Source organism: Gobius niger (genome assembly GCF_951799975.1).
Source record: "Gobius niger genome assembly, chromosome: 11".
Taxonomy (NCBI): domain Eukaryota; kingdom Metazoa; phylum Chordata; class Actinopteri; order Gobiiformes; family Gobiidae; genus Gobius; species Gobius niger.
Genome location: NC_136862.1, coordinates 29208425 through 29234887, shown reverse-complemented (window position 1 = coordinate 29234887; position 26463 = coordinate 29208425). Strand labels below are relative to the sequence as shown.

Sequence of the window (26463 nt, the reverse complement as noted above, 5' to 3'; positions counted from 1 at the left end):
AGTAAGTACCCGTAATACATAATTATGAATAAATTATATATTTACTTTACAGCCCACAATTGCATTTTTTGGGTGGCATGTGATTGGGATTATTTATTGTTTTTACTGATTTACAACTATCATAGACGCTACATAAGCAGAAAATGAATGTGTCATGTTATCTTTATCAAACAACAGAAGCATCTACCATTTCAAAATTGGTGGAAAAAAAATGAAGTAACTCGGTTAAAGTCTCACGTTCGTTGAGTTGATCAAATCAATCTTCCCAAGACCTAATACCGTCGTGTATCCGTCTTTACCAGGAGAGGGCGCACTATCACGGTGGATTCGCTTCACGGTATTTCTGTCTCGGCTCCGGGTCGGCAGCTTCCCCTGCTCGATCAGGCGAGGGAAACGTAAGGAGCACCATCTTCAGCAAATAGTGCCAAAATTAGCTCTGACTGAATGAAATATAAAGATCGAGCATTGATGCCTTTAGCAGCAGAGCTGCAGGCGACTGAGGCCCCGCCCACTGGAGCTCCGTCAAGCACAGACCCACGTTACAGAGAAAATGACTCTTATTCATCGGCCTATGATTGATTTGATAATAATAAAACTGCCACATGTCTGTGTGAAACTTGGTTGTGTTGGTGCTTCAGTCGTGCTTATGAGAAGTCACAATAATAAAGTTTGTCCACAAGAGGTCAGTGTTCAAAGAGAATGGCTCAGAGACTTCGAAGCGTTTTACAAGGCTTCACTCGCCCATCACTAATTTGGGCCATTTCAAAGTAAAGGATAGGCATTTATATAATATACTGTACCACCACCACTATGGAGCTTAATTTTTGTAGTATTTTCTGGAGGTATTCTCCCAACCAGGAAGACAAAACCCTTGGATTCAGTTAACTCCGCCCCCTCTCTCCGCTCATACAACTTTACTGTAGTAGAAATATACATTTCACAGCATTTCATGATGCAGTCATAAAGATTTGACATCTGCAACGAAGCTCCGTAAATGACTAACACACCCAAGCTCGCACACGTTTGCTTGACCCACCGCTCTGCTCTGGCCGCTCCATCATCAGGTGTTTATGTTATGGGACTCGCATTGGTTATAAAAGCTAATCCACTTTGATGGATGTTTGGTGAACCTTCTCCACAATCAGAGACAGTCACAAAAAAACAATATTTTGGCTGATAGTCCTGTAACTCTCGTAGCCAAATGCGCAGTCCAATGCTTTTCAATGGGAGACTAGCGGCGATATGGAGGTACTTGGCGGCCACCCACCTCCTTCCACACATAGAAACACACTGTCGCATTCACACTCTCCCCACCACCTCCCAGAGACACACCACACGAGCGCCACACAAGCGCCACACAAGCGCCACACACGCTCAAGGTCAAACAATGGACGCAATGGACAAAAGGCTGAGATAAGGCTGGGTGCAGATAAACCAGGTAAGGGAACACCATCCAAGGAGCGTTTGCATCAGGAGCGGCACCTCGGCTGCAGCCACAGGGACCAACACAGGGGGCCCGGACAACACCACACCTCCATCCAGACACCCACAGGACAGCCCCCCAGCAGCCACAGCACCGCTCCCGAGGCAGAGGCTCCTCCAGAGGAAACTGGGAGAGCATAAAAATTGTTAAAATAAATTAAAAAGTAAAATCGAATAATATTATCACTACAATAAGACCGAGAGGTAAAATACATAAATACAAAATAAATATTAATAACAGTTAAACATCAATTAAATTAATTATAAGGTGCTGAGATAAATAAATAGGTCTAGCAAAAATAAATATCAGTTAAAGGCTAAGCTAAAAAGGTGGGTCTTGAGCTGCTCTTAAAAACTTGAACGTTCTCTGCAGCCCTGAGCTCCTCCTCAGGTGGTTCCAGAGGCGAGGGCCGTTATATTGGAAAGACGCCTCACCATGAGTCTTTTTGTGACTTTAGGAATAACTAGGAGGCCCCTGAGGAGGAGCGAAGGGGCCGTGAAGGTTCCTAAGGTAAAAGCAGTTCTGAAAGATCAGAAGGACCAAGACCATTAAGACATTTAAAAACCATTAAAAGAACTTTAAAATCGATCATGAAACACATAGACTGTGTAAAAAACTGGTTGGATATGGTTCAAATCACTGAGGTAAGTCCGGTCGGAACTAAAAAAGGGGGTCTTGGATGAATTTGTTGTAGGCACTTTGATGCAACTTGACTTCAGTTTGTCCTTTACACCTCGATGACAGTGAGTGTGGTCTAGAACAGAAATTAATCATATTTTAGCCTCTACACAAAACATGTGCGTTCATGTGAACAGAACATGATGGCACCAATTAACCACGAACACATACATAACATAAACTCCACTTATTAGACTCAACACTTACTTTATAATGTGCACGCACAAACACCATCGAGGTGGACTGACTGACAAACAAATAAAAACTTAAACATATAAGAACAAACTCTGGGCAGTTAGCCCACACCATAAGGTTAGATGTGGAGGTAAGCTGTATTTGACCTCTGATGACCCCGAGAGGTCATTGACCTCAAAATGCCACAATGCAGACTTTTTCAGCCTGTATGTAACACAATCATATTCACAGTGTGTAAAACCGTGTACTTCTATGCATTTAACATATCGAACACATGTGGCTATATTATTTTGCATTGTCCAGTGTCAAAAATATGCTGTGTCCCCTGGTGAGTGTTAGAATATGCCCATGTTGCTATGGAAACGTGTACATGAGTAAACCACATGGCTGCAAATGGGACGGTCCAAAACACACGTTTAGTGGTTGTTTAGTTAATTACAAGAGTAATTATTTATTACTTTATTAAATATATATATATATATATATATATATATATATATATATATATATATATATATATATATATATATATATTTTAAATATGTATAGATATATAGATATTACACAATAATAACAAAAAAAGTACCTTTATTGCTTTTTTCTCCAAAACTGACATTAACTCACTGGAGAAATATAATCCCACTGATCAAATTTGCATTATTGCTTATTATAAATCCTCAGTGCAATAAAGAGGCAAAAACATTTAAATGAACAATACAATAGAGCCCGACCCCATATGCTAGCAAGCTTCAAGGAGGACAAGCTAATGGTATGTGTTATTAAATTAGTGATGCACTGATTTTTTGCTTAAAGGGGGGGTATTATGCAAAATCTACTTTTTCAAGCTTTACATCATGTTATGATGTCATTCCCTCATTAAAAACATGCCTGAAGTGTTGCCTTGGCACATTCACGTATTTTCGAGTAATCTGTAAAAACTCTGATCCCATTTTAGGGATAAAACGCCTGATTCCTTCAGGAAACGCCCTCGACCTCCAGGAGACGCCTCCGACCTTTCGTCACCAGCCGAGTAACCAACCACTGCTCCTCAGCAGAACCCCCTCCCCGCAGTGTCTAGCCCTAAGATGTAAACAGTCATCATGGAGGATTAGCTTCATGTGTTGTGAACCGGAGCCACAGCAGACTTTTACAAAGACACACATCAGTGTTTCTGTTCCCAAAACACCCAGGATTAAAACCGGTGACAAGAACACTTATTTCAGTGTCTGGTTCTGCGCTGGGCCTTGATGATGCACAGAGCCTCCGGAGAAAGCTAATGCTAAGCTAAACCTCGAGTCATCACGTGAAAACGAGAAATATGCACACATAAAGTCAATAAAACCACCACACACATAAAGAACCGTTTAACAATGATCACACACGGAGCCTGGCTTTACACATTTGTGGTTTATTGCAGACTTTTCATCAACAATGAGCTGTAGTCGATTATAACAAGCTAACGGGTCACCTCGAAAAACCATTGTCCACCTGCACAGATAATGTCCGTCTTTTGAATCGTATGGGCTCCTGCAGATCCTGGTGTCGTCCATGGGGGTATAGTTAGAGATCCATAGGGCATGGCAGATGCAAAGAGAAGCCTCCAAACAGCGGTTATTTTTCAGGCAAGAGCCCCTTCCAAGCGTCCGGTGTGGAAGGTTCGTCTCCAAATAATATCCTGTGTGGCCATTGTTCCCAAAGTGATAAACAGTAGCTCCTTTCCAACAATAAAAATTAAAATGCACCGATCGTAGTTTCAATACTGTTGAGACAAGCGGACTGTTGTTATGATGGAGGGGGCGTGTCGGAAAGGGTCAGAGGTTCTTAAAGAGACAGGGGCCTATTTCAAGTCATTTGCTACGGCCATTTTGAAAGAGCAATTTTATACAAGGCAGCTATTCTAATTTACTGCATTGACAGACCAACAGAAGATTTCGTCATCATTGTAGTGTGATATAGACTGGTGCTATGTGGCTGAAAAAAGCATAATACCCCCTCTTTAAACGCATTATAAATACGTTATATCAGTGATTCTGTAACAGTATTTCACAAACTAAAATGCAAACACTAGTTGCCAATAATAGCCTATTTCACTAGTTTAGGTGTGACTCAGTCAGAGTTTCTGCCATGACTGACTGAAGCCAGCATTAGCAGGCTGCTGCTAACTACAGTATTTTTTACTTTAAAAAACACATCTGTTTGAGGCATTTCAAACCTTTTATTCCAAGTTATATAATACTGAATGCACATATAACCCCAAAGCTATCGATGACTTTCTCAAGAATGACCCCCTGCCTCAGCTAAGTGAGCAGCAAAAAAATGTTTTAGATACTGACCTGCAAGAGACTGAAGTCCGAGCGGCTGTAAAAGCTCTATCTGTAAATAAAGCACCAGGGCAGGATGAATATAGCATTGAATTCTATAAAACTTTTCAAGATATATTATCTCCCGTATTAACTAAACTATATATAGATGTTATTGATACGCAAACTATGCCACAATGAACAGAGCAGTTGTTTCTGTCATCCCAAAGCAAGGCCAAGACCAAAATCAAATGGGCCCACTCAGCCTGTTGAATAATGACTATACATTTTTGCAAAAGCTTTGGCAGGACGTCTTGGGAAGGTCATCTCCTCACTTGTACATCTTGATCAAGTCGGATTTATAGTGGGGCGTAATGCATCCCAAAATATGAGGAGGCTGTTCCATATTTTTTCTGAGGCTGCTGCTCTCAACAATCCAGCGATTTCGCTTGACGCTGAAAAAGCATTTGACCGTATAGAGTGGTCTTACTTGTTTCACATCCTAAGTATGGTTTTGGGAAGACATGTCTACAATGCTTTGTACAATAATCCTACAGCCTCTGTAAAAACAAATGGTCTTATATCACAGCCTTTCAAACTCTCTAGATCAACTAGACAAGGATGTCCTGTATCATCCATCATTTTCCTTTTGGCCACTGAACCCCTGCCATGCGCAATTAGGGCCCATGATAGTATTATAGGCATCACACTTTTTCAGCATATGTTTAAGATAAACTTGTTGGCCGATGACATACTTTTGACTTTGACTAGACCCAAACAGTCAATTGATCATCTCCTTAAATTAATCAATGATTTTGGTTCATTCTCGGGGTACAAAATCAATTGGTCCAAAAGTGAAACTATCCCATTAAATCAATATTCACATCCAGTGACTAAATATCACTTGTGATTTTAGTCTGGTGTTAGCCAGGCTATGAAACTACACACCCGGTGAGGAGAATTAATATTCTTGAGCATGAATACCATCATCAGAAGCGCATCTTTACACTTAGTGGGTGGCTCTTAAAAGAGCCGTTGTTTTAGTTGCAGATTACGTTAAGTTTATCCTCCGAATCCGTACAGAGTGCGGCCCTGTCTCTTCAGGGCGTACACCACGTCCATGGCGGTCACGGTCTTCCTCTTGGCGTGCTCGGTGTAGGTGACGGCGTCACGAATCACGTTCTCCAGGAACACCTTGAGCACACCGCGGGTCTCCTCGTAGATCAAACCAGAGATACGCTTCACGCCGCCGCGGCGAGCCAGACGGCGGATAGCGGGCTTTGTGATGCCCTGGATGTTATCACGGAGAACTTTACGGTGACGTTTGGCGCCTCCTTTTCCGAGTCCTTTCCCGCCTTTGCCTCTTCCGCTCATAATGACTGTTCAGTGGTAACTGATCAAGATGAGGGTTGAACGTCTGCTCCGTGAATATATCCAGCATCTGCGGACCTGGGTGAAGACAGTCACTGGGCGGGACCGGCCTTTTACTACTGCGCATGTGCGAGGGTGGTGGTGGTGGTGGTGTACTTCTCTGCAACCAGTTCGCTCTCGGAATGGTCTGTGGTTTTCGGTGGAAAATCACTAAATTATAAACCCAAAGGCACCTATTGAATTCACTGTGAAAGGGAGTGTTGGTAGACTGTTGGGAGCATCAGGAGATTACGTCTTTTAGTTTTGGATGGGTGGGGGATGTAAAAGCACAAGATTTTGGTCTGACTCAGTTTGAGTAGGTGGTTAGTTCCACGAAACCTTGGAGTAGCAGAGGTTTAAATTGTGCCTCATGCCTTTCTTTATTCTTAAAACCTTAATGACAGCTCTGTCTCACAATAAAATGCTAGTTGTTAGGTTAGAATTGTGTAGAATTATTACATATTAAATAAAAAGGACCATCTCTGATGATGTGAACCGATTCAGCGAGCAGCCCGAGGGCCACCAAAAATTGGTCTGAGGGCCACATTTGGCCCGCGGGCCGCACTTTGGACACCCCTGATTTATATAGTACTTTACAACAACACCAGGAGGACCAAAGTGTTTCACAGAAAGATAAAAACAATTTTAAAAAAAACAACAACAAATGTTTACAACCTGGACACAATTCATTGTGCTCTAAGTATTAAAAGCAAGTTTGAAAAAATGAGTCTTTAATCTGGATTTAAAAAGAGACAGGTCCGCATGTATAACATGCTGAGTGCTTACAATAAATGGTGGGGCTGAAAGACTAAATTTGCGAATTTATAGAGTTGTGATGGAAAATATGCTTGTGTTACTTTGTTTATGTCCAACCCAAACACACAAAATGTCACTGTCGCTTTTGTTTTGAATCGCGCTTAAAACCTGCGAATCATTTTCTGAATCAGTCACGTGGTGCGGCCACTTCCCGAGGCTTCGAACGCCGCGTGATCAACACACGTGATCAACACACGCAGCGATACGCGCTTCAATAGACACTCCTCTAGATTACTCGGCACACGCTTCGAAGCCTCGACACCATCGGCACATCACTAATTTATCGTATGACCGCTGTGCGCCTTGTGGGTTTGTCTCCTTGGAGATGTTGACGAGAGGCAGTTGAATTTGAGATTTACACAAGTTCATTTCTTCTTTGACTGCTTAGCGGTGGATGCGAACTATCCTAGTGCATTAACGCCACCCTCCAGGTAGATTGTGTCTGATCATCAGTATGGCTTACATCCTTAAAGGATCTATATCATGCTATTTTAGCCATTCCAAAGTTAAGTATAGGCATTTATATGAATGATTGTACCTCTACCACTATGGAGAACTCATTTTTGTGATAAATATAAGTGTTTTCTGGAGGTATTTTTCAAACCCGGAAGACACAACGCTTCGATTCAGTTAACTCCGCCCCCTCTCTCATACAACTTTACCGTAATATAAATAAACAACACTAAGTGAAGTTACTTCACGATGCAGTTATACGGAGTTGACATCTGCAACACAGCTTCATAAATGGCTAACACACATGCTAATATGCTAACACACATGCTAATATGCTAACACACAAGCTAACCCGCGTTTGGATTGACTCACCCTCTGGTCCATCGCTGTTTACATTATGGGACTCGCGTTGGTTATAAAAGTTAATCCACTTTGGTTCTGGTGAAGGTTCACCAAACATCCATCAGAGACAGTCACAGAAAAACTATATTTTGGTGAAAGTCGCTGAATCCCGGAGAAAAAAACAACTTCTGACGAGTGGCCCCTTCTTGAAAAAGGTTGAATAAAGTCCTTGTAGCCAAACACGCTTCTTTTTCTCCGTCCGTGACATTATCGTTAGGTAAGAATAAAGAACAGGTGTGTCCAGAGTAGGTTATAACGAGCTCAAACATAACATCTGTTGAGACGCTCAGGGGATGTGTTTGTTTTGGCCCCAGCTGACCTGGAAGCACCTCAGGCACATCCATTTTGTTTCTCTCTTACAACAGAAATAATGAAAAAGCAGTTTTACAAATTAAAATCAGGCTGCAAGACATTGCATTACAGACGCCGAGCACTTCCGTTCCGCTGTTACGACACAACTGAACACTCAGTCGTTCACCAGGAGAGGGAGGAGCAGCTGCTCAGAGAGCAGGATTCAGGAGGATTACTGAGAGCTGCGTGAATGAAGCCACAAACCACTCTGGGGGTGTTTTTGATAAGGAAATAGCATAAAAACATGGCTAAAAGCTCTAAAAAGTCGATTTTGCATGATATAGGATCTTTTAAGAACTCTATCAATAAGTCCAGTGTGCTTCAAAAATTAAAACAAACATACCTCTACAGATAAAACTTTCCCCACAGCCCTCTATTTTCCTTTTCACTAAATCCCTTTCTCTATTACATTTTCTGCACCTCATAACCACAGCTCCACTGTTTCTGGCACATCGCACCTCTCGCAGTTTCCTGAATTATGTTTTCCTATTAGATGCAATGTTTTGTTTAGCCCAGTGTGCCCTATTCTCATTCTTGTTAAGATAACCTCATCTCTGCGGCATCTTCGTACCTGGCGAACCCATGGATCTATTATAAACTGGATAAGGCATGCTGTCCCAGCTCCTATCTCTTTACATAGAGGTGCTCAGTGGCGCATGAAACCAGTTTCGTCCGCCATTGCGGCCCAAAGTACCCGTATGACGCGTCATCTGTATCTATGCTCCCTACGGCCCAAGTGGGTGAAAGCAGCGTGAGCGCGCACGGCTGCCGACGAAGCTTCAGAGCGGAGCGGACGCCATTACGCAAAAAGTCAAATCTCTTAATATCATCGTTCTTTAAACACAAAATGTTTTTTTAAGGCCATTTCAGGCGAATAAGCTACCATGCTACGATGACTTTGGGGGTTAGTTTGTCAGTGCGGGGCTTAAAAAGCAAGTTTAGCCCGCTCTTTGAACAACCGGGCGCTTATGCTGCGTTTACACATAGGCACGATGCGTTACGAATGGCATTTTTTCGTAATTCGTGACGTTCGTAACATGACTTAACGCGTCTTAATGGGATTCTTAACAGAGCGCATCAGTTCGTGACATTCGTGATGTTCGTGGAGAAAGTTTTTGTATGTCAAAAAATCTTCCACGAATGTCACGAATCACCCTCTGTTCGTGGAGTTCGCAGCGGAGCGTGTCCTTTCGTGATGAGTCGTGGCGCTTCGTAATTCAGCGTGAGAGCATTCGTACAGCATTCGTAGAGCATTCGTAGAGCATTCGTAGAGCAGAATCACTGTTTTCACGCACAAAATTGATGGAAACACACGCTACGCCGAAAAGAAAAGTCCCACAGACTCGGCCAGTCCGCGCTCCAGGCCCGGGACAGCAGCACCTGCCGCCGCCGCTCCTCAGGTGCTGAAGTTGTTCCGCCGGCTTTTCCTCCTCCTGCGGTCGTTCCTCCTGGTGTTTAGGAGCCAGTCCCTGCTGCCACCCCTATTGCCCCCCCGCTGGAGAACCCCATGTTATATATTTGTCACGATTTTCCCCGCGTTTGTGGGGAAAAAGGGACAGTAAGAAGTGCGCCTTTACCGCGGTCCCTGAATGCATCTCGCACGCTGCCTCCACTGACCAAAACAACAGCGCGTGGTTGCAGCAGCTACACCACAGATAAGTTAAGGCTAATTTACAAACTTAGACACGTAAAGCAAGCGGCGGTGGGCGCGAGGCAGGTGAAGACACGCGCCTGTGTTTGTGGATTATAAAGTTTTTCCAGCTGGAGCTGAGACTGACCAGACGAGTGAGAATCATTGGATAAAGAGGTTTAAGAGCAGCAAGTTCGACGGATCCTCAGAAGATCGAGTGCACAGTGAGTGTAGTGTTTTTATGTGTATTCTGTGGAGTAAAGTCAGCCCTTAATGTGCGGCTGTTGCACAGACTTATCTGACATGAAGCGCGTGCGTTTGTTGTTTGCCCGTGTTACGCATTGACAGGAGCGGGGTTGAACTGGTGTGAATGTCCCATAGACTGGAAAAACTATTGTTATTCTTCAGTATATGGACAGGCCCACCGCTGAGCTGGTCTATTTGATTTTTGTTTAACCCGATTTTGTGAGAGCCCAACGAGTCAGGGAGAGCACGGCGGAGCGAGACGTCCCTGCTCCGCCTCCAACCCGGTGTGCGCGGCAGGCGATCTTCTCCACATTCGCCCAATTCTTGACAGATTTTTGACAGAACGCGACAATTCCCAATAACTCGCAGCAGCTCGCAGCAGAACGCAACAGAACGCAACAGCGCGCAGCAGCTCGCAACAGCACGCAGCAGTGCGGGACGCATATTCGTGACCGTGCGTAATAATTCGTGCCATTAATCGTAACACGCAGTAACAGGTCGCAACAGTTCGTGGCGGCGCGTGAAACCTCTGCCCCGAATCACTCACATTCGTGATCCTCGGCCACGAATGTGGATTCGTGGCATTCGTGACTTGTCGTCGTTATGTGTAAACGCAGCATTAGCGGCCCTTCGGACGTACGTAGCCGCGCTCATGAACTTCCGCTCGGTCACTTTTCTGGGAAGTTTCGTAAGTGCTGGAAGTCTTGATATTGTGATAGAATTGATAAAAATCGAGTTGTTACTTCACTGTATTTGCTAGTATAACGTCACAACTAGAATTGTTTGTCTGAAATACAAAGAATGAGCACTGCAAAAGTGTTTTATATTACATTTTCATTGGTAAAATGTGATAAATTGTTTTTTACATAGCATTTATCTGTACTGTACTGTACTGTACTGGATCCAGGACAGATGCAGAAATCATGCATTTTTTTGTGTTTCATTCTACTTACACAAATAATGGTGTAAGTACATAAGTACATTAAATGCTGCTAGTATTTTTTTAATTAATAAAACAGTTACAGGTTATTAGTGCCATTATTTAATTTTCAGAAATGAGTTTAATAACATGTAGACTAGTTGTTTCTTATTAACCATAATCCAATGCTATAAACACATGCTATATTCATCATACATTTCGTATTTAGTTTTTGGCTAAACTTACTTGAGATGTTCGTTATTTCGCGTTTATCCTTGTTTTTAGTCCAGTCTGTTCATTTGTTTTGCTCAGACTTCAGCCGCTAAATCACACGAGGGAGAACTCTGCTCGTTCATGAGTCATCACGCACACGCTCGCGCACGTCTGCGGCCCTGGTGACGTCACGTCATTAGAACACTTTTAAAAATGTATTTTTGATGCTTTACAATTTTTTTACGAAGAAAAAAAGTCCATGTCCTAAAAATAGTAATTTTTAAGAAATATATTTGCCTCAGTCTGAAACTCCAGATGCCCTGTGGACCATTTTACAGGCTGCTCCTTTTACATGAGTGTCTATGACAAAAAGGGCTTTTTGGGCTGCTGGCTGCAATATCACGGCCTGCCACTAGCACGTACTCATTTCAGAGTGAAGGGGGCGGACCCCCCCACTGGGCGAACCACAGTGAATTCTTCTTCTTCTTCTTCTTCTGTTAGATTTATTGGCAGATGGCCACCAGCGTCGGGGCATTACCGCCACATACTGGGCTGGAGTACGAGTCATTAAGTATGGTCAGAGGGAAACTCATGCTGAATCAGAAGACACTGATTATGCTTTTAAATTCTATAAATCAACTTAGTATCTACTAAATAACGCAAAAGCTCTTTCTTAACTGTTTTACTGCCATCTCCAAGAAGATTGCAAATTGATAGCACCTTTTTGTCTTTATTCAGAACTGAACACAATCCACTCCTCCGCTCTGCATGTTGATGACACTCCACTAACACATGTTTAACCGTTTCAGGCTGGCCACAACCATCACACAACCCTGACTGATGTTTCCCAATCCTCCAAAGAGAATAATTCAGGCCTGTGTGACCAATCCTCAATCGCGACATAACAATTTCTTCCATGCGCTTTCCATCTACAATTTTCTTATGTGCAACTCTCGCTTGGATATTATACAGATGTCGTCCGGTATCACTGATATCCCAACACTCCTGCCACAACTGTAAAATCTGGGAATTAATGAGCGACTTCCCTTCTGCTCGACTAAGTGGGACATGAATATTTATCTCTTCTGACCTTAGTGCCTGTTTAGCCAATATATCAGCTTCTTCATTCCTGTCCACACCAACATGGGCAGGAACCCAAATGAAGAAAACCTTTACATTTTTGTTATTTAACTGCAACAGTATGTAGTACACTTTATTCAATATATCCATTCTACAGGACTTCCCTGTTTTAATGCTCAATAGAACCGCTTGGCTGTCTGATGCAATCACCGCTTTCCTCAACCCTTCCCCACAACTACCAATTGCGACTAACTCAGCTGTATAAACAGCTAGGTCCTTCCATTCCTCAAAGCCTGCTGCAGGGACAGGTCCACATCCGGAGCAGAAAATACCCACGGAGGGACCGGCGAGCATGGAACCGCGGGGCAATACTCAAACTGAGTGGTTTAGCCCGTGTACGCTCCAATATGTGGCCCCCCATGAAAAAAGTTTGGACACCCCTGATATAAATGAACTTTTACTGATTGATAAATTTCTTGTCCACATGATGGCGTAGTGGAGCAAATAAAGCACCTTGATGCTTCGAACCATGTGTGATGCAATTGGCTGAGGCTTCAATGCTTCATGGGGCTTCATCTTGCCATCACTACAAGAAATGCCTGCATTTCGATCTTTATTGGATAACCTTCTACGCGGTGTGACTGACATCACACTGGTGTCTTATTTGACTCAGAACAGCCCTTTAGTGGTTGTAGGTGGCCCTGAAAAGGGCCGTTATCTTGCCGCAGTCTATGCGGACTTTACTTGGAGCTGGTGTACTTGGTCACGGCCTTGGTGCCCTCGGACACGGCGTGCTTGGCCAGCTCTCCGGGCAGCAGGAGACGCACCGCGGTCTGGATCTCCCTAGAAGAGATGGTGGAGCGCTTGTTGTAGTGCGCCAGACGGGAGGATTCACCGGCGATCCTCTCAAAGATGTCGTTCACGAAGGAGTTCATGATGCTCATGGCTTTGGAGGAGATTCCGGTGTCGGGGTGGACCTGCTTCAGCACCTTATACACGTAGATGGCGTAGCTCTCCTTTCTGCGTGCTCTCCTCTTCTTGCCACCTTTCCCAGGCGCCTTTGTTACGGCTTTCTTGGAGCCTTTCTTCGCCGTGGGTTTTGACTCAGGCATATCTGCGTGTATTGTTTACCAACCACACTGACAATACTCACACCCGGCTCTCCTCGGTATATGTATCCGCCGCATGTTAATCAGCTGTGCTGTTCCTCAGATCTGATTGGTTAAACTGCACGCCTCTCCCCGTCAACAGTCGAGCCCAAAATAAGCGGATGGGGAGGAATATTTCGTAACAGCGACACTTTTATCGGAGGTGCTGGATAATATTTAGCAGACAAAAAACACGAGGCGCAACATTTAGTCATATTCTGATTCCGATATTGTGCCATTCTGGCAAATGCAATGACGTGAGGCTATCACTTTGTGGGAATATTTCCGTTATTTTGTTACGAATAAGAATGCTAAAGTTGATTTGACCCAGACACTAAAGTATGGACAATTTGATATGAGACAAGGACGGCAGTTTAGCTGCAAATAATGATTTCTATGATTTGTTTTGTCTACATAATTTTACAAGGCCGTGACAACTACTATTATAATGTAAATCTCTGACTTTGTTGATTGAATGCTAGAGAGAGATGGGAAAGAGCTCTGAAGAAGCATGTTGCCTCTGATTTGTGAACTTCACAGATTCATGACCAAATCTCGACCAGTTGTCTGGGGCATGTTACCCGTTTCTCTCGAGTAGATAACCCCACGAGTACACTAGTCTACAGGTGCTCGTCATAATTAGAATATCATGATAAAGTTACATTTTTCTGTAATTCGACTTAAAATGTGAACCTAATGACAAACTCATAATATGCTAAGTGACAGGTCAAGCCTTTTATAATTGATGGTATAGTCCAGTTTCATCCATCCATTTTCTTCCACTTGTCTGTTGCCAGGTCGTGGGGGCAGCTGTGGGAGCTGCCCAGATCACATGGCTCCTCCTGCAGGTGGTGGGTCCACGGAAGGACGGAGACAGAGCCCGGAGCAGCGACCCGCCACCTGGAGCCAGAGGCCGGAGCAACATCCTGCCGCCTGGAGCCAGGGGCCGGAGCAACGACCCGCCGCCTGGAGCTAGAGCCCGGAACAACATCCGGCCGCCTGGAGCCAGAGGCCGGAGCAGCGACCCGCCGCCTGGAGCCAGGGGCCGGAGCAGCGACCCGCCGCCTGGAGCCAGAGGCCGGAGCAGCGACCCGCCGCCTGGAGCCAGAGGCCGGAGCAGCGACCCGCCGCCTGGAGCCAGGGGCCGGAGCAGCGACCCGCCGCCTGGAGCCAGGGGCCGGAGCAGCGACCCGCCGCCTGGAGCCAGTGCCCAGAACAACATCCCGCCGCCTGGAGCCAGCGCCGGGACCGCCGAGATTCCGCCTGGAGCCAGCGCCGGGGCCGCCGAGACTCCGCCTGGAGCCAGCGCCCCGACCGTGGACTTCCCTCGTGAAGTCAGCGACAAGACCTCCTCCTTTCTACATGATGCCGATTCATATGATCCCAATGGCCTCCTGTCTCAGAAGCTTTGGCCTCCTCTCCCAGCATCCCCTGAGGAAGAGCTCTCTCACCCTCCATCCTCTGAGCTCTGCTCCTCAGGTGAGGTTTCAATTGAATCAAATTCAGATGAAGAAAAATACGAAAGTGCAAGTGAGAGCTCCGTCTCTGACCAAAGCTCCAACCAAGATCCCCTTAGCTCTCCCGAGTCGGCGTCTACCTCCAGCTCAGAGCCTGGTGCTCCAGGAGAGTCTACTAAACGAAAAAGAAAGAGTAGATCCCATGGCCTTGAAAAACGTGCCAATAAAAATCCCTCTTCCTGATGTCCTCTTTAAGCATTGCCACATGGAACATCCGTGGTGTTCAATCATCTACTTTTCGAAAGCAAAAGTTAGAATTCTTGCACGATACTAACTATGATGTATTATTTGTCCAAGAAATGAGGCTTAATACTTTTGTGGATGTTGATGATGTTTGTAAGTTATGGTCTAAAGGTAAAAGTATAATTTCTATTGGAGAGGATAAAGCTGACGGGGTCGGAATCCTTTTCAAAAATAATCAAGTAACTGTTTTAAAGAAAAGAGAAATTATTCCTGGGAGACTGTTGATGGTGGATTGTTTTTGTCGAAACCATAAATTTAGACTGATTAATGTTTATACTTCTCAACAGTTCCATAAAAAGTGTAAACTACTGAGAAAACTGAGAGAGATTTTAACGGTTAATTATACCACGATTATTTGTGGTGATTTTAACATTATCACTGATGAAAAAGACCGTATTGGAAGCACTGTATATAAAACAAGTAAAGAAGGGAAACTCTTGAAAGAAGTAAGTCAAGAACATGATTTAATTGATGCTTTTCGTGATTTAAAACCAAACGCATATGGTTTCACTAGGTACGATTCTAAATCTAAAACTAGAATTGACCGAATTTATACATCTTCAAATGTTAAAATATTGTCCTATAAAACCATCATGACTGACTTCTCCGACCATCTGATGGTGTGTTCGACCATTAACTATGGACGTTCAGAGAAAAAAAGCTTTTGGAAACTCAATACGCAGTGTCTGAAACATCAAGAGTTACTCTCAGAATTAAAACAGGAAATAACCCGTGTTGTCCAGCTGAAAGTTTTAACCAGGTCAAACCTCGAGCTGTGGGAGCTTCTTAAGCAGAGAATCACAGCCTTCTTTAAATTTAAATCCCAAAGAAATAAACCTAATCAAAAACCAAAATTATGACCGTTTAGTCCGAGAATTGATATCAATTAAACAAATGAAAGATAAAACTTTTGCAGACGAACTTCAAATGAAAAATATAAAGGAACAAATTAATGAGATCAATTCTGAAATGTTATTTAATGTATTTAAAAATGCTCAAATCGATGGTCGAGGAAATGTAGTCCAAGCCCTTAAGTCCAACAAAGAAAAACTACAAAGCAAATTCATTGAAACCATAAATGATGATGAGGGAAACTTCATCTCTGACGAAAATAGGAAAAGAAAAGTTATCCGAGACCTGTGTGCCAAAGCGTACGAGACCATTCCAATCGACACCAACTGTGTGAACTCCCTGTTAGGGGAGATCTCTCCTCCGACCCTCCTGGATGTGACCCCTCTCCTCGGAGACATCACCAAAGATGAAGTCTCTTGTGCAATAAAACAGCTCAACTCAGGCAAAAGCCCAGGTCCTGATGGCCTGCCCACTGAATTCTACCAGTTACTAAATGATGACGTGATCCAGTTATTAATGGATTACTTTAATGAGGGTCTGAAAGGCGGGCGGTTGGGAGACTCCTTCTACCAAGGCGTACTGTGTCTGCTCTATAAAAAAGGAAAAAAAAATGATATAGATAATTATAGACACCTAACAATAATGAATACGGATTATAAAATATTAGCAAAGATTATTATGAATAGAATGCACGATGTTCTTGAAGACATTATAGAAAAAGAACAAACTTGTGCTATTAAAGGGCGTCTAATGTGGGACAATTTATGTGCTTTAAGAGAAATGATCCATAACAACCAAGATCACAACTTTTATATCCTCGGTCTTGACCAGAAAAAAGCTTTTGATTATGTGTCTCGAGACTATTTATGGTCTGTTCTTGCGAAATACGGTTTCCCTGATGATTTTATTAATATGATTAAGTGTCTTTATGCTAAATCTGAAGTGTGTGCTAATGTAAACGGTGTGTTAACTGAGCCCTTCCACATAAACCGTGGGGTGAAACAAGGCTGTCCTCTGAGTGCAGCTCTTTACATTTTAGCTATAAATCCTTTGATTTCCACTATTAATAAAAACCCAAACATCACCGGTGTAACTATAGGTGCCTCTAAACCTTTTAAGGCCTTAGCTCACGCTGACGACGTCACTGTAATAATTAAGAACCAAACTGAACTAAACCAATTAAATGATATTTTAAAAATGTATGAAAACGCCTCTGGAGCGATTTTAAACCAAAACAAATCTGATGCTGTTTGGATTGGGGATGAAACAAATAAAATGACAATCAATATCCAAACTAAACCAGAAATTAAAGTACTGGGTCTACTCTTGTCTAATAATTGTATTGAAAAGAACTGGGATCTTAAACTTGTAGAAATTCAAGAAGAAATTAAGAAATGGGAGAATAAAAAAACCAACTACAATCTAAGAATTAATATAATTAAAATGTGTATTCTCTCCAAACTACTGTTTTTGGCCACAGTCTTTCCGCCTTCTAAAAAATGTATTTTAAAAATTAACAAACTATGTGTGAACTTCATCTGGGGCACAACCAGAGAAGTCACTAAAAGAGATCTTTTATATAAAAACAAAACATTAGGAGGTTTAGGAGCTTTAAATATTGAGGTGAAATTAACCTGTGCTTTTGTAAAGAATATGTCCCTGGCCATCTCCAGAGGCGCTCCATGGGTGGGCGATCCAAACCTGTGGAGAAAACGAAAAGGGAGAGCTCGCCAAGGTCCAGGATATAAACTCCTCTATGGTGATTTTAGAGACAAATTTAACATTGATTGGAATGGTCTGACGTCTAAAATGTTGTATAGTAAAATCTGTGATGTCATGTATTCGGGCACTGTGTCCTTCAAGCACCTCAATGAGGATGAATCCCATGTCTTAATTAAAAAACTGTTGTGTAAACGTACGGATGAGTCGATCCGCGACACCCTCTGGCTCATGGCCCACAACAGACTGCCAGTAAGAGCCATAGTGTCGTGGAGCTGCTACGTTAAAACAAAAACATGCCCCATGCCGAACTGTAGAGCAGACGAGACACAAGATCATCTGTTTTTAGACTGTTATAGAACTCAAGAAATCTGGACTCAACTACAAAACATCGGACTCATTTTCACAATTAATTACAACTCTGTGATCTATGGACTCTTTCAAGAAAACTTCACTTCAGATAAAACTCAACTATTCCAACTGGTCATCGCTATAGCTGCAATAAAAATATGGAAGACACGATCAAAACTAACCACGACACAGACTTTTATAGACAGTTCAACAGTTTGTAAACAAATCTCTCCAGAACTCAAAAGAAGACAATCACTGGACATTACAAAACAACTTCCTTGGAACATTTTAACATTGTAAACTGTATTGTACCTTTTGTATTATATGAATGAAATGCACTTTATTTGTATTGAAAATGAATATGTAAAATTGCTAAATCTTAAATAAAGGAATTAAAAAAAAAAAAAAAAAAAAGGAAGGACGGCCTCACGATTCAAACCGGGCCTGTTGGGGTTTCATTTCATTTCATTTTTTTCATTTATTTATTCATTTGAGCAGAAAAAGTATGCCAACATTTACAGAGAGAAAAAATACAAAACAAGACTTTGTGCTCAAAAGGAGTAGGAAGAAGTTCAAAGAACTTATAGTAAACCTACCCCTTATCTCTCATTCAAGTAATCATCACATTAATTTTCCGCTAGACTCATGCAGGAAACCGATGCATGAGTCTGGGCTTACATGTTGATATACATTGTTTATGATCGTACAAAATGTCAAAGAATTTCATCATTTACAGTCTACCAAAAAAATAAAAATAAAGAATTCATCATTTACAGTCGTAAATAAATAAATACACCATATGGTACATAAGAGTTATGCCAAGGCACATCTCTCTTTCGTTCTGATCACACAAAAATGTATATAATATCGCTCAGCCCTGCTATACCAACTATACCCAATGTACAAGCTCCGTATAACCATGTAGTAATAGAAACTATCTGTCCATAGTCATTCACTTAAACTTACTTTCTGAGCCACTCTTTGTCTGACCCGTCACCTAGGACCAGTTTGACCCTACCAGGGGCACGAAGCCTCCGACAACGGAGCACCCAGGATCATTTGGGTGCTCATACCCCTCCGCCACGTTAAGGTAGCGGTTCCAGAAGGGGGTCCAGTTTCAAAATATTTTTTAAACCATTAAGAAAAATTAACAAACGCTACACTGAGCTCACTTCGCATTCAAGGAATTTATCATACATTAGCGTCACTTGATATTTTCATTGTATGACGGGCACAATCTGTATAACCCTTAGGAGATAGAAAGACGTTTGCGCTGTCTAGAAGTGGGTGGCTCTAAAAAGAGCCGTTTATTTGTCGTTCAGAGTCGGGATTTACTTGGCCTTCTCGGTCTTCTTGGGCAGAAGCACAGCCTGGATGTTGGGCAGCACACCTCCCTGAGCGATGGTCACTCCTCCAAGGAGTTTGTTCAGCTCCTCGTCATTGCGGACGGCCAGCTGTAAATGGCGGGGGATGATCCTGGTTTTCTTGTTGTCACGAGCGGCGTTACCGGCCAACTCGAGGATCTCAGCGGTCAGATATTCGAGCACCGCCGCCAGATAGACTGGGGCTCCGGCACCGACGCGCTGAGCGTAGTTTCCCTTCCTCAGAAGCCTGTGCACACGGCCCACGGGGAACTGCAGCCCGGCCCTGGAGGAGCGGCTCTTTGCCTTTGCTCTGACTTTTCCGGCACCCTTTCCGCGTCCAGACATGGCTACTATGATGGTTGTTCGTAGAGTCAGAAGAGAATCGAGAGAATACTGTAGCGTGCTGCTCGAGTGCTTTATATAGCCCTTGCTACTCTGTGATTGGTCAAGCGTAGAGTCAGTCCACCAATAAGAAATCAGGCTGAGGAACGATAGCGCGCGCGGGAGATCTGTCGCAGTGCGGGGTTTTCAAATTAAGTTCATTTGAATTATAAAGGAGAAGCGTTTTAATGTTCACAGCTACACGCCATGTGCTCCAGGGGGAAGACATTTAACATCAACATCACTAATGATCGCGTAATTGTTGTATGTTCAAAACTAAAGTCAATCTTACTGTTTGCCAGCAAATAACAACATGTTTATATCTCCGTATAACGCGTTGCTTTGCGTTTTATCAGCGTATTTTCAAAGCAGGTGGTAAATTATCTACAATCTGGCACCTTAGTCTGGAAATTTACTTACTTTTTTTCTCGCAAATTGTGTGTGACAGAAACGTTTTTTCCTACAGACTGTAACAAATATATATAATGAGAGAGGGCCTACTTTGCCGAGCACTGGGTGGTTGTTTCAGTAGACAAGAACAAGAAGCTTGTCAAAAAATGTTACAGTCTGAAATGAGACGGTTTGACGTGGCAATTCAGAATCTTTCTCACAGATTGACTGAACTGGCCTGAACAGCATTTCTCCACCTCGTCTCTTCACAAAACCGTAGGAAGTATGTAGGGCAATGGCTCCATCTAGTGGTGAAGAAAAGAACCTCACCTCACTGGCTTTACTTTAGTTTACGTTTCCTGAAGCAAATACCAGCATATGAATACACAGAAACCACGGTGTAAATGAAAAATATAGGGTAAATGGCGATCATACAAACTTGCTATTTACACACTATGGATTAAGATCAAACCACTTAACCAGAGAAAAATCACACGTGTCAGAATCAAAATTGTTTTTGCCATTACAGGTTCACAAACTAGGATTTTCTTTCCCTAACTTGTAACTGTGATTCATAACTATAAAAACAAGACTATGAAGTAAAGTATGGGGGGGGGGGGGCTCCGAATTATCCTGACAAATCCTGTAACTCAAAGCACTTAAAGCACTACAGCATCTTAGCTGGTTTATGGGGGATTTGTTTGCGTTTGTTTTCTGACGTTTTTCATTTGTTTGAGTCGATTTATTAATATTTACGTTAGCTATGTTTTAAGTGTTTGCTTTTGGTTAAGGGTTATGTTTTAAGCAACTTTTTTGAACCATGTAAAATAAAAGAAATTTATATTTTTACTACCTCTGCTTTGGTTCCTTTGGTTACCAGATTTATCTCGGGCATTGGGTTTGTTTAAATGGAGAACCCCTAGCCCCGTGGTTACACAAGGGTTCAATTTAAATAAATAAATAGCCAGTATATTTTCCATTAATAAGAAAAAGGAAAATTCCTACATTGCAATTGAAATTTCACTCTACGTCTGTATAAAACAGCACCATTTGTAAAGAACGCTCTTCATCTCATTTAGGTGGCTCTTAAAAGAGCCGTTGTTTGAATCAAAGGGGGTCCGTTTAAGCCCTCTCTCCGCGGATGCGGCGGGCCAGCTGGATGTCCTTGGGCATGATGGTCACCCTCTTAGCGTGGATGGCGCACAGGTTGGTGTCCTCGAACAGACCCACCAGGTAAGCCTCGCTGGACTCCTGCAGAGCCATGACGGCCGAGCTCTGGAAGCGCAGGTCGGTCTTGAAGTCCTGGGCGATCTCCCTGACCAGGCGCTGGAAGGGCAGCTTGCGGATGAGCAGCTCGGTGGATTTCTGGTACCGGCGGATCTCCCTCAGGGCCACGGTGCCGGGCCTGTAACGGTGAGGCTTCTTCACGCCGCCGGTGGCCGGGGCGCTCTTACGGGCAGCCTTGGTGGCGAGCTGCTTCCTGGGGGCTTTGCCTCCGGTGGATTTACGCGCTGTCTGCTTCGTTCTGGCCATTTTCTTTGCTCTGGGTGTTCAGTGTGAAAACCTGAGTCGATATGAGCTGAGGTCTGAGGCAGCGGCTTTTTAAAGACGCCAGGGCAAAGCTGATTGGCTCCGCTGTGCGCGCGCCCTGCATTCAAGCTGCAAACGTTCACGCCTCCTTCCCGCGCGATGTGTTCTCGTTATGGATCTGTTATGGCTCTCATTCAGAACAAGCCCTCACCAACACACTTCCTCTGATCGACACGGTCAACAACAAAGACACATGCGAGCCTAAAGGTGTGATTAATGCTGAACTGTACGTTGTCAATTCAGTCATTGTATATTAAAACTAGCATTAAACTGCCCATCTTTATGTAGGCCTCAAAGAGCTTTTTACCACGGAGTGTGGACTGTTGTCTGGTGCCTTCAAAACAGGTGATCGCGATAACAAATAATAGTGTAGCAATCTAGTTGAAAAAAACAAACATTATCTCCTTTTTGAAACAATGATGTAGGTTATTAGATAAAATGAGTGTAAGTGTAGCCTAATCAAAGTTTGAGTCAGGTGGGGATGTAGGCTGTTACTTTGTTGCAAATATAATAGTATAATAATAGTATAATAATAGTATAATAGTACACAATCATTACAAAATTAAGTTGTTTTAGTGATAAAAATGTGGATTAAATCTTAAATCCGGGATAAGGTCAACATTGTGATTGTTGCTGTGTAACGTGTGCTGTGAATGAAATGATTGAAAAGCTTTCACGTGCGTCCCTACGTGACCGTCTGCACAGATGTATGTCCACACTTAGATCCGCCGCTATTACTTAATGCACATCTGCGAACAGGGCTCTTCTGGCATCCGGGTCATTTCAGTGGCCGCGGGGCCAAGGTGAAAACAATGGCGGTATTAGACAGGTTTTTCCTGCGAATGACAGATTCTGATAAAGATAAATTCAGTTTTTTTATGTTCTAAAGTTTAGCGTCAAGTTGTGTCGGACATATCAGGCTCCAACGTCTACGATTTACTTTGGCTTTAAACATAAAATAAATTATCAAATGTTTAATGTCATGATCATGCCTTAAATCATGCTTTAGCGAAATATAAAGCCGAATAAACTAGAAAGAACTTTGCCTAAGAGCTTCTGAACAGTTTCTAGTCAGCGATACGTTTAACTTGGATCATGATTATTTCCTGAAAGGTCAACATAAATGTGTGGAATTGAGCACAAAGTTACGGTGGATTAGCGATGCCCCCCTTGGCAGTTTGTACACACATTCATCGGGACCAATTAAGTCCAATTTCTGTTTCTATCGGACTTTTGCCTCAATAGGCAGGTCATCGTGGTAATCAAATGACATTTCATCACTAATGTGTAATATAGACTCATTACATGCAAAGTGACATATGTCCAGCCTTTGCTATAATTCTAATGATTATGGCTTACAGTCATTTTTAAAATATGATATATTATATTTTCGGAGATTTTGATTCTGGCCCAACAGTTTGTAAAAACTCATAATAATCAAAATGATAACAAATAAAGGTCTATCATATATTAGTTTCACAGTTTAAGTTGAAAAACAGAAGGAAATGCACTTTTTCATGATATTCTAATTGTATGACAATCACCTGTATGAAAATCCTAAAAAAAAATCCTAGATGGTGAACCTGTTCTCAAACCATGGCAATAAATATGATTTTGATTCTGATTGGCAGAAACAGCTCTAAACCTCAAATGTAACCTAAATCCTTTATAGGCCTAGAAACCTAGCCTGCTGTTATGGCCCATTACTGACAGTTGTAGTGGTCCCGATCTGGAGGCCTCCTGAGATTGCAGGGGAAATATACATATATTTAAAGTGAACACTACAGTGTAAAAGAAGATTCGCTCTTTAGTAAAAGTGGTGGCTCTTAAAAGAGCCTTTGTGTTGTAGTAAAGTCAGACTTTACTTCTTGGCTCTCTTGGGAGCAGCCTTCTTAGGGGTCGCCTTCTTAGGGGTCACCTTCTTCGCTAACTTCTTGGGGGCCGCCTTCTTGACGGCCGCCTTCTTGGGGCTCTTGGGCTTGGCGGCGGGTTTCTTAGCCACTTTCTTTGGCGCTGCCTTCTTCGCAGCTTTCTTTGCCGGGGACTTCTTAGCTACGGGCTTCTTAGCCGCGGGCTTCTTCTTCGGGGTGGATGCTTTCTTGACCGCCTTGGCCTTAACTGCGGTCTTCTTCTTCGCAGCCTTGGGTTTTGCCTCAGCCTTGGCCAGTCTGAAGGAGCCGGAGGCGCCCGTGCCCTTGGTCTGGCTCAAAACTCCTAAAGCCACCATATTCTTCAGGATGGTGTTGATGCGCTTGTTCTTGCTCACCACATCCACACCTTTCGTGGCCAGTATCTTCTTCACATAGGCCACGGAGGCGCCTTTGCGCTCCTTGGACTCTGCGATCGCTTCGATGATCAGCTTGCGGAGGTTGGGGCCGGCATCCTTCTTCTTGCCGGCGGCGGCGGCGGCCTTCTTCTTGGGGGCTTTGGGCGCTTTGGCCGGAGCGGGAGCTGCTGCTGGAGCGGTTTCTGCCATTGTTTGTGTCGGTGTAGATCCGAGTCTGGAGCGGAGACGCACGCGCAGCCTATTTATAGAGGATGTGAGAACCGTAGAGACTCAACCATGTCTGCCGCGCGCCGGTGTCTCCGCTTTGTGCTTCTCTTCACACTTTAAACTTCAATTTACACGAAACCTAGCGATTCCATGCTAAGTATCTTATATCACTGGTTACTTAAGACCTTCAGCTCTTCACTGATCGTATCTGCTCACGCACAACAACGTGCTTTTTAAATTACAGGCCGTTAAACCATGCTGGTACCCACTCGGGTTGAACACATTGCTCCGACTTTTTTCTACATTTTGCTTTAAATTAGCGGTAACAATAATTTATCGGACAAAAACTTGATTCACATCCGTAAAGGAATAGTCCAAGAGTAGATACATATATTAAACACTTGCTTTGACTGTACAGTTTAGTTGTAATTTACAGAGGTTTTCGCGATAGTAAACACAACTGCTGCTGAGTTGGCCAGCGGGCTTCTAAGAGATGGACCCGCCACCAATACTTTTTTCCTTCATGTGGCCCTATGAGTCTTTAATGTTAATGCTGTATCAGTCTTGTGTGTCATATAATGGCCATAGTTAACAGAAATAATCCAACAGATTTTCCACTATCATTCATTAATGAGAAATAGGTTGTGCCGATTGTGGCCTTGTCAGAAATAGGCCTACAATGCAAAAAATCTCATATCACTTATGAGTAAAGGTGCGTGCATAGCATATATATATATATATATATATGCTATGCTATAGGGTGCATCCAAAAATATAGATTTTTTTAATTGTGACATGGCTGGGTGCCAAAAGTGTTCCAATGTATGTTTTAACAACACATGCAACATATTTTTCCAGTACATCAAGGTTTAGAGGTGCCAACTCACATGTGTTTCTGTGGATAAAGGGGCAATGGTGCTAACCGGTCACCGTGGAGCTCTGAGGTAATTTATAAGGTATTTATACGTTTTTGTTGGGTATGTGTACTCTTATTACATATAATTACCATACCATATATTGAATCTTACCATTTCAATATACAAAGAAACAATTCTTTGTATATTGAAATTCTTTTAGTGAAATGTAGTCATATTTATTTCGTGCTCACTACATCTAAGGTCAGCTTGTTAGCAACAGTTAGCTAGATGTTACCCTAAGTTCCCTTTATTAATGTCTGTAGAGAAATCTGTTGTCTTCATTTGACCCATCCTCCATTTTTAGTGGTAGGGAACACCGGAGTACCCGAAGGAAACCTATGCAAACACGGGAAGAACATGCAACCTCCACACAGTGCCTTGGTGGGAATCGAACCCGGACATAGATTTGTTAGCAAAGCTATCAATCTTATCATCAACAGTAATTTAGAGAAAATATCATATTCAGAGTATTGAGGTCTCATATTTATTGAGTGTAGAAATGTAGCTGTTCAATTCACATTAATTTATTTGTGAGTGCAGCTAGTTACTCTGATAGTGATGTTATTGTAGATTCTCATTGTTTTGATGAATTTGACTTTGTAGAGCTTAGATTTGAGGCTTGCATGCATAATACATCATAATTGAGTGATATTAGGTATGCTAAGATACCCAATCCTATATTGTCCTTGTATCATTTTCATTCTCAGGCACTCTACAACACAACAAACGGGCAGCACAGTAGTAGTAGTAGTAGTAGCCACACAGCCTTTCTGCGTGGAGTTTGCATGTTCTCCCTCTCCGTGTCTGCATAGGTTTCCTCCGGGTACTCCGGTTTCCCCTACCACTAAAAACATGTATAATAGGTGAATCCTTTAGCCAAGTGATTCTGACCATCAGCCTGGCTCCACATGGCGGCACTGCCGTTGCCCACTGCTCCTTACGGGCTGCCCCAGGGGCATTGAAAGATGGGTCAAATGCAGAGGACAAATTTCCCTACGTGACAATACCGTATACAAACAAACAAACAAAGTCCCAGGATCCAGCTAAGATGCTGCCCTCACCAAGTGGTCCAAGCCGGACTAGCAGTCGCAGCCTGGTCTTTGTTCTGGGCCCGAGCAGCACCAGTGAGGACGGCATCATCACTGGCGTTAAGCTGTCAGATCTTGCGATGCATGCTTGCCAAGCGGAGGGTGTCCGTTTTGCGAACCTCAAAATCAGGACCTTCAGCGTGCTCTGGGCAGCTGAGTGTGAAGTGGCCGTGATGAGGATCAGCACCTCCAAATCCGAGGCCATGAAAAAGGTGCTTCAGCAGTGATGTGGT

At 43.1% G+C, this 26463-nt stretch overlaps 5 protein-coding genes and 1 long non-coding RNA gene across 6 annotated transcripts in view; 1 reads left to right on the top strand and 5 right to left on the bottom strand.

Annotated features, from left to right (window-relative positions):
* The window catches only part of LOC306970430, a 441258-nt gene that overhangs the window by 144972 nt on the left and 269823 nt on the right, over positions 1-26463 (top strand). The window lies entirely within an intron of this gene.
* On the bottom strand, positions 5675-6044 carry LOC306970837 (histone H4). The gene has a single exon (XM_079566869.1). It carries the CDS (start codon positions 6028-6030, stop codon positions 5719-5721), a length of 312 nt encoding a protein of 103 aa, XP_079422995.1. The 5' UTR covers positions 6031-6044; the 3' UTR covers positions 5675-5718.
* LOC306970082 (histone H2B-like) lies at positions 12861-13288 on the bottom strand (the record flags this gene model as incomplete). Its single annotated transcript, XM_079565919.1, has 1 exon — positions 12861-13288. The coding sequence occupies one exon, from the start codon at positions 13286-13288 to the stop codon at positions 12917-12919; it is 372 nt and encodes a 123-aa protein (XP_079422045.1). The 3' UTR covers positions 12861-12916.
* On the bottom strand, positions 19261-19728 carry LOC306970562 (histone H2A-like). Its single transcript, XM_079566555.1, has one exon. It carries the CDS (start codon positions 19713-19715, stop codon positions 19338-19340), a length of 378 nt encoding a protein of 125 aa, XP_079422681.1. The 5' UTR covers positions 19716-19728; the 3' UTR covers positions 19261-19337.
* Positions 21257-21700, bottom strand: LOC306970493 (histone H3.2-like). Its single transcript, XM_079566478.1, has one exon. The coding sequence runs from the start codon at positions 21672-21674 to the stop codon at positions 21264-21266; it is 411 nt and encodes a 136-aa protein (XP_079422604.1). The 5' UTR covers positions 21675-21700; the 3' UTR covers positions 21257-21263.
* LOC306970465 (histone H1.3-like) lies at positions 23593-24214 on the bottom strand (the record flags this gene model as incomplete). The annotated part of the gene is made up of 1 exon (XM_079566447.1): positions 23593-24214. Exon 1 carries the CDS (start codon positions 24205-24207, stop codon positions 23593-23595), a length of 615 nt encoding a protein of 204 aa, XP_079422573.1. The 5' UTR covers positions 24208-24214.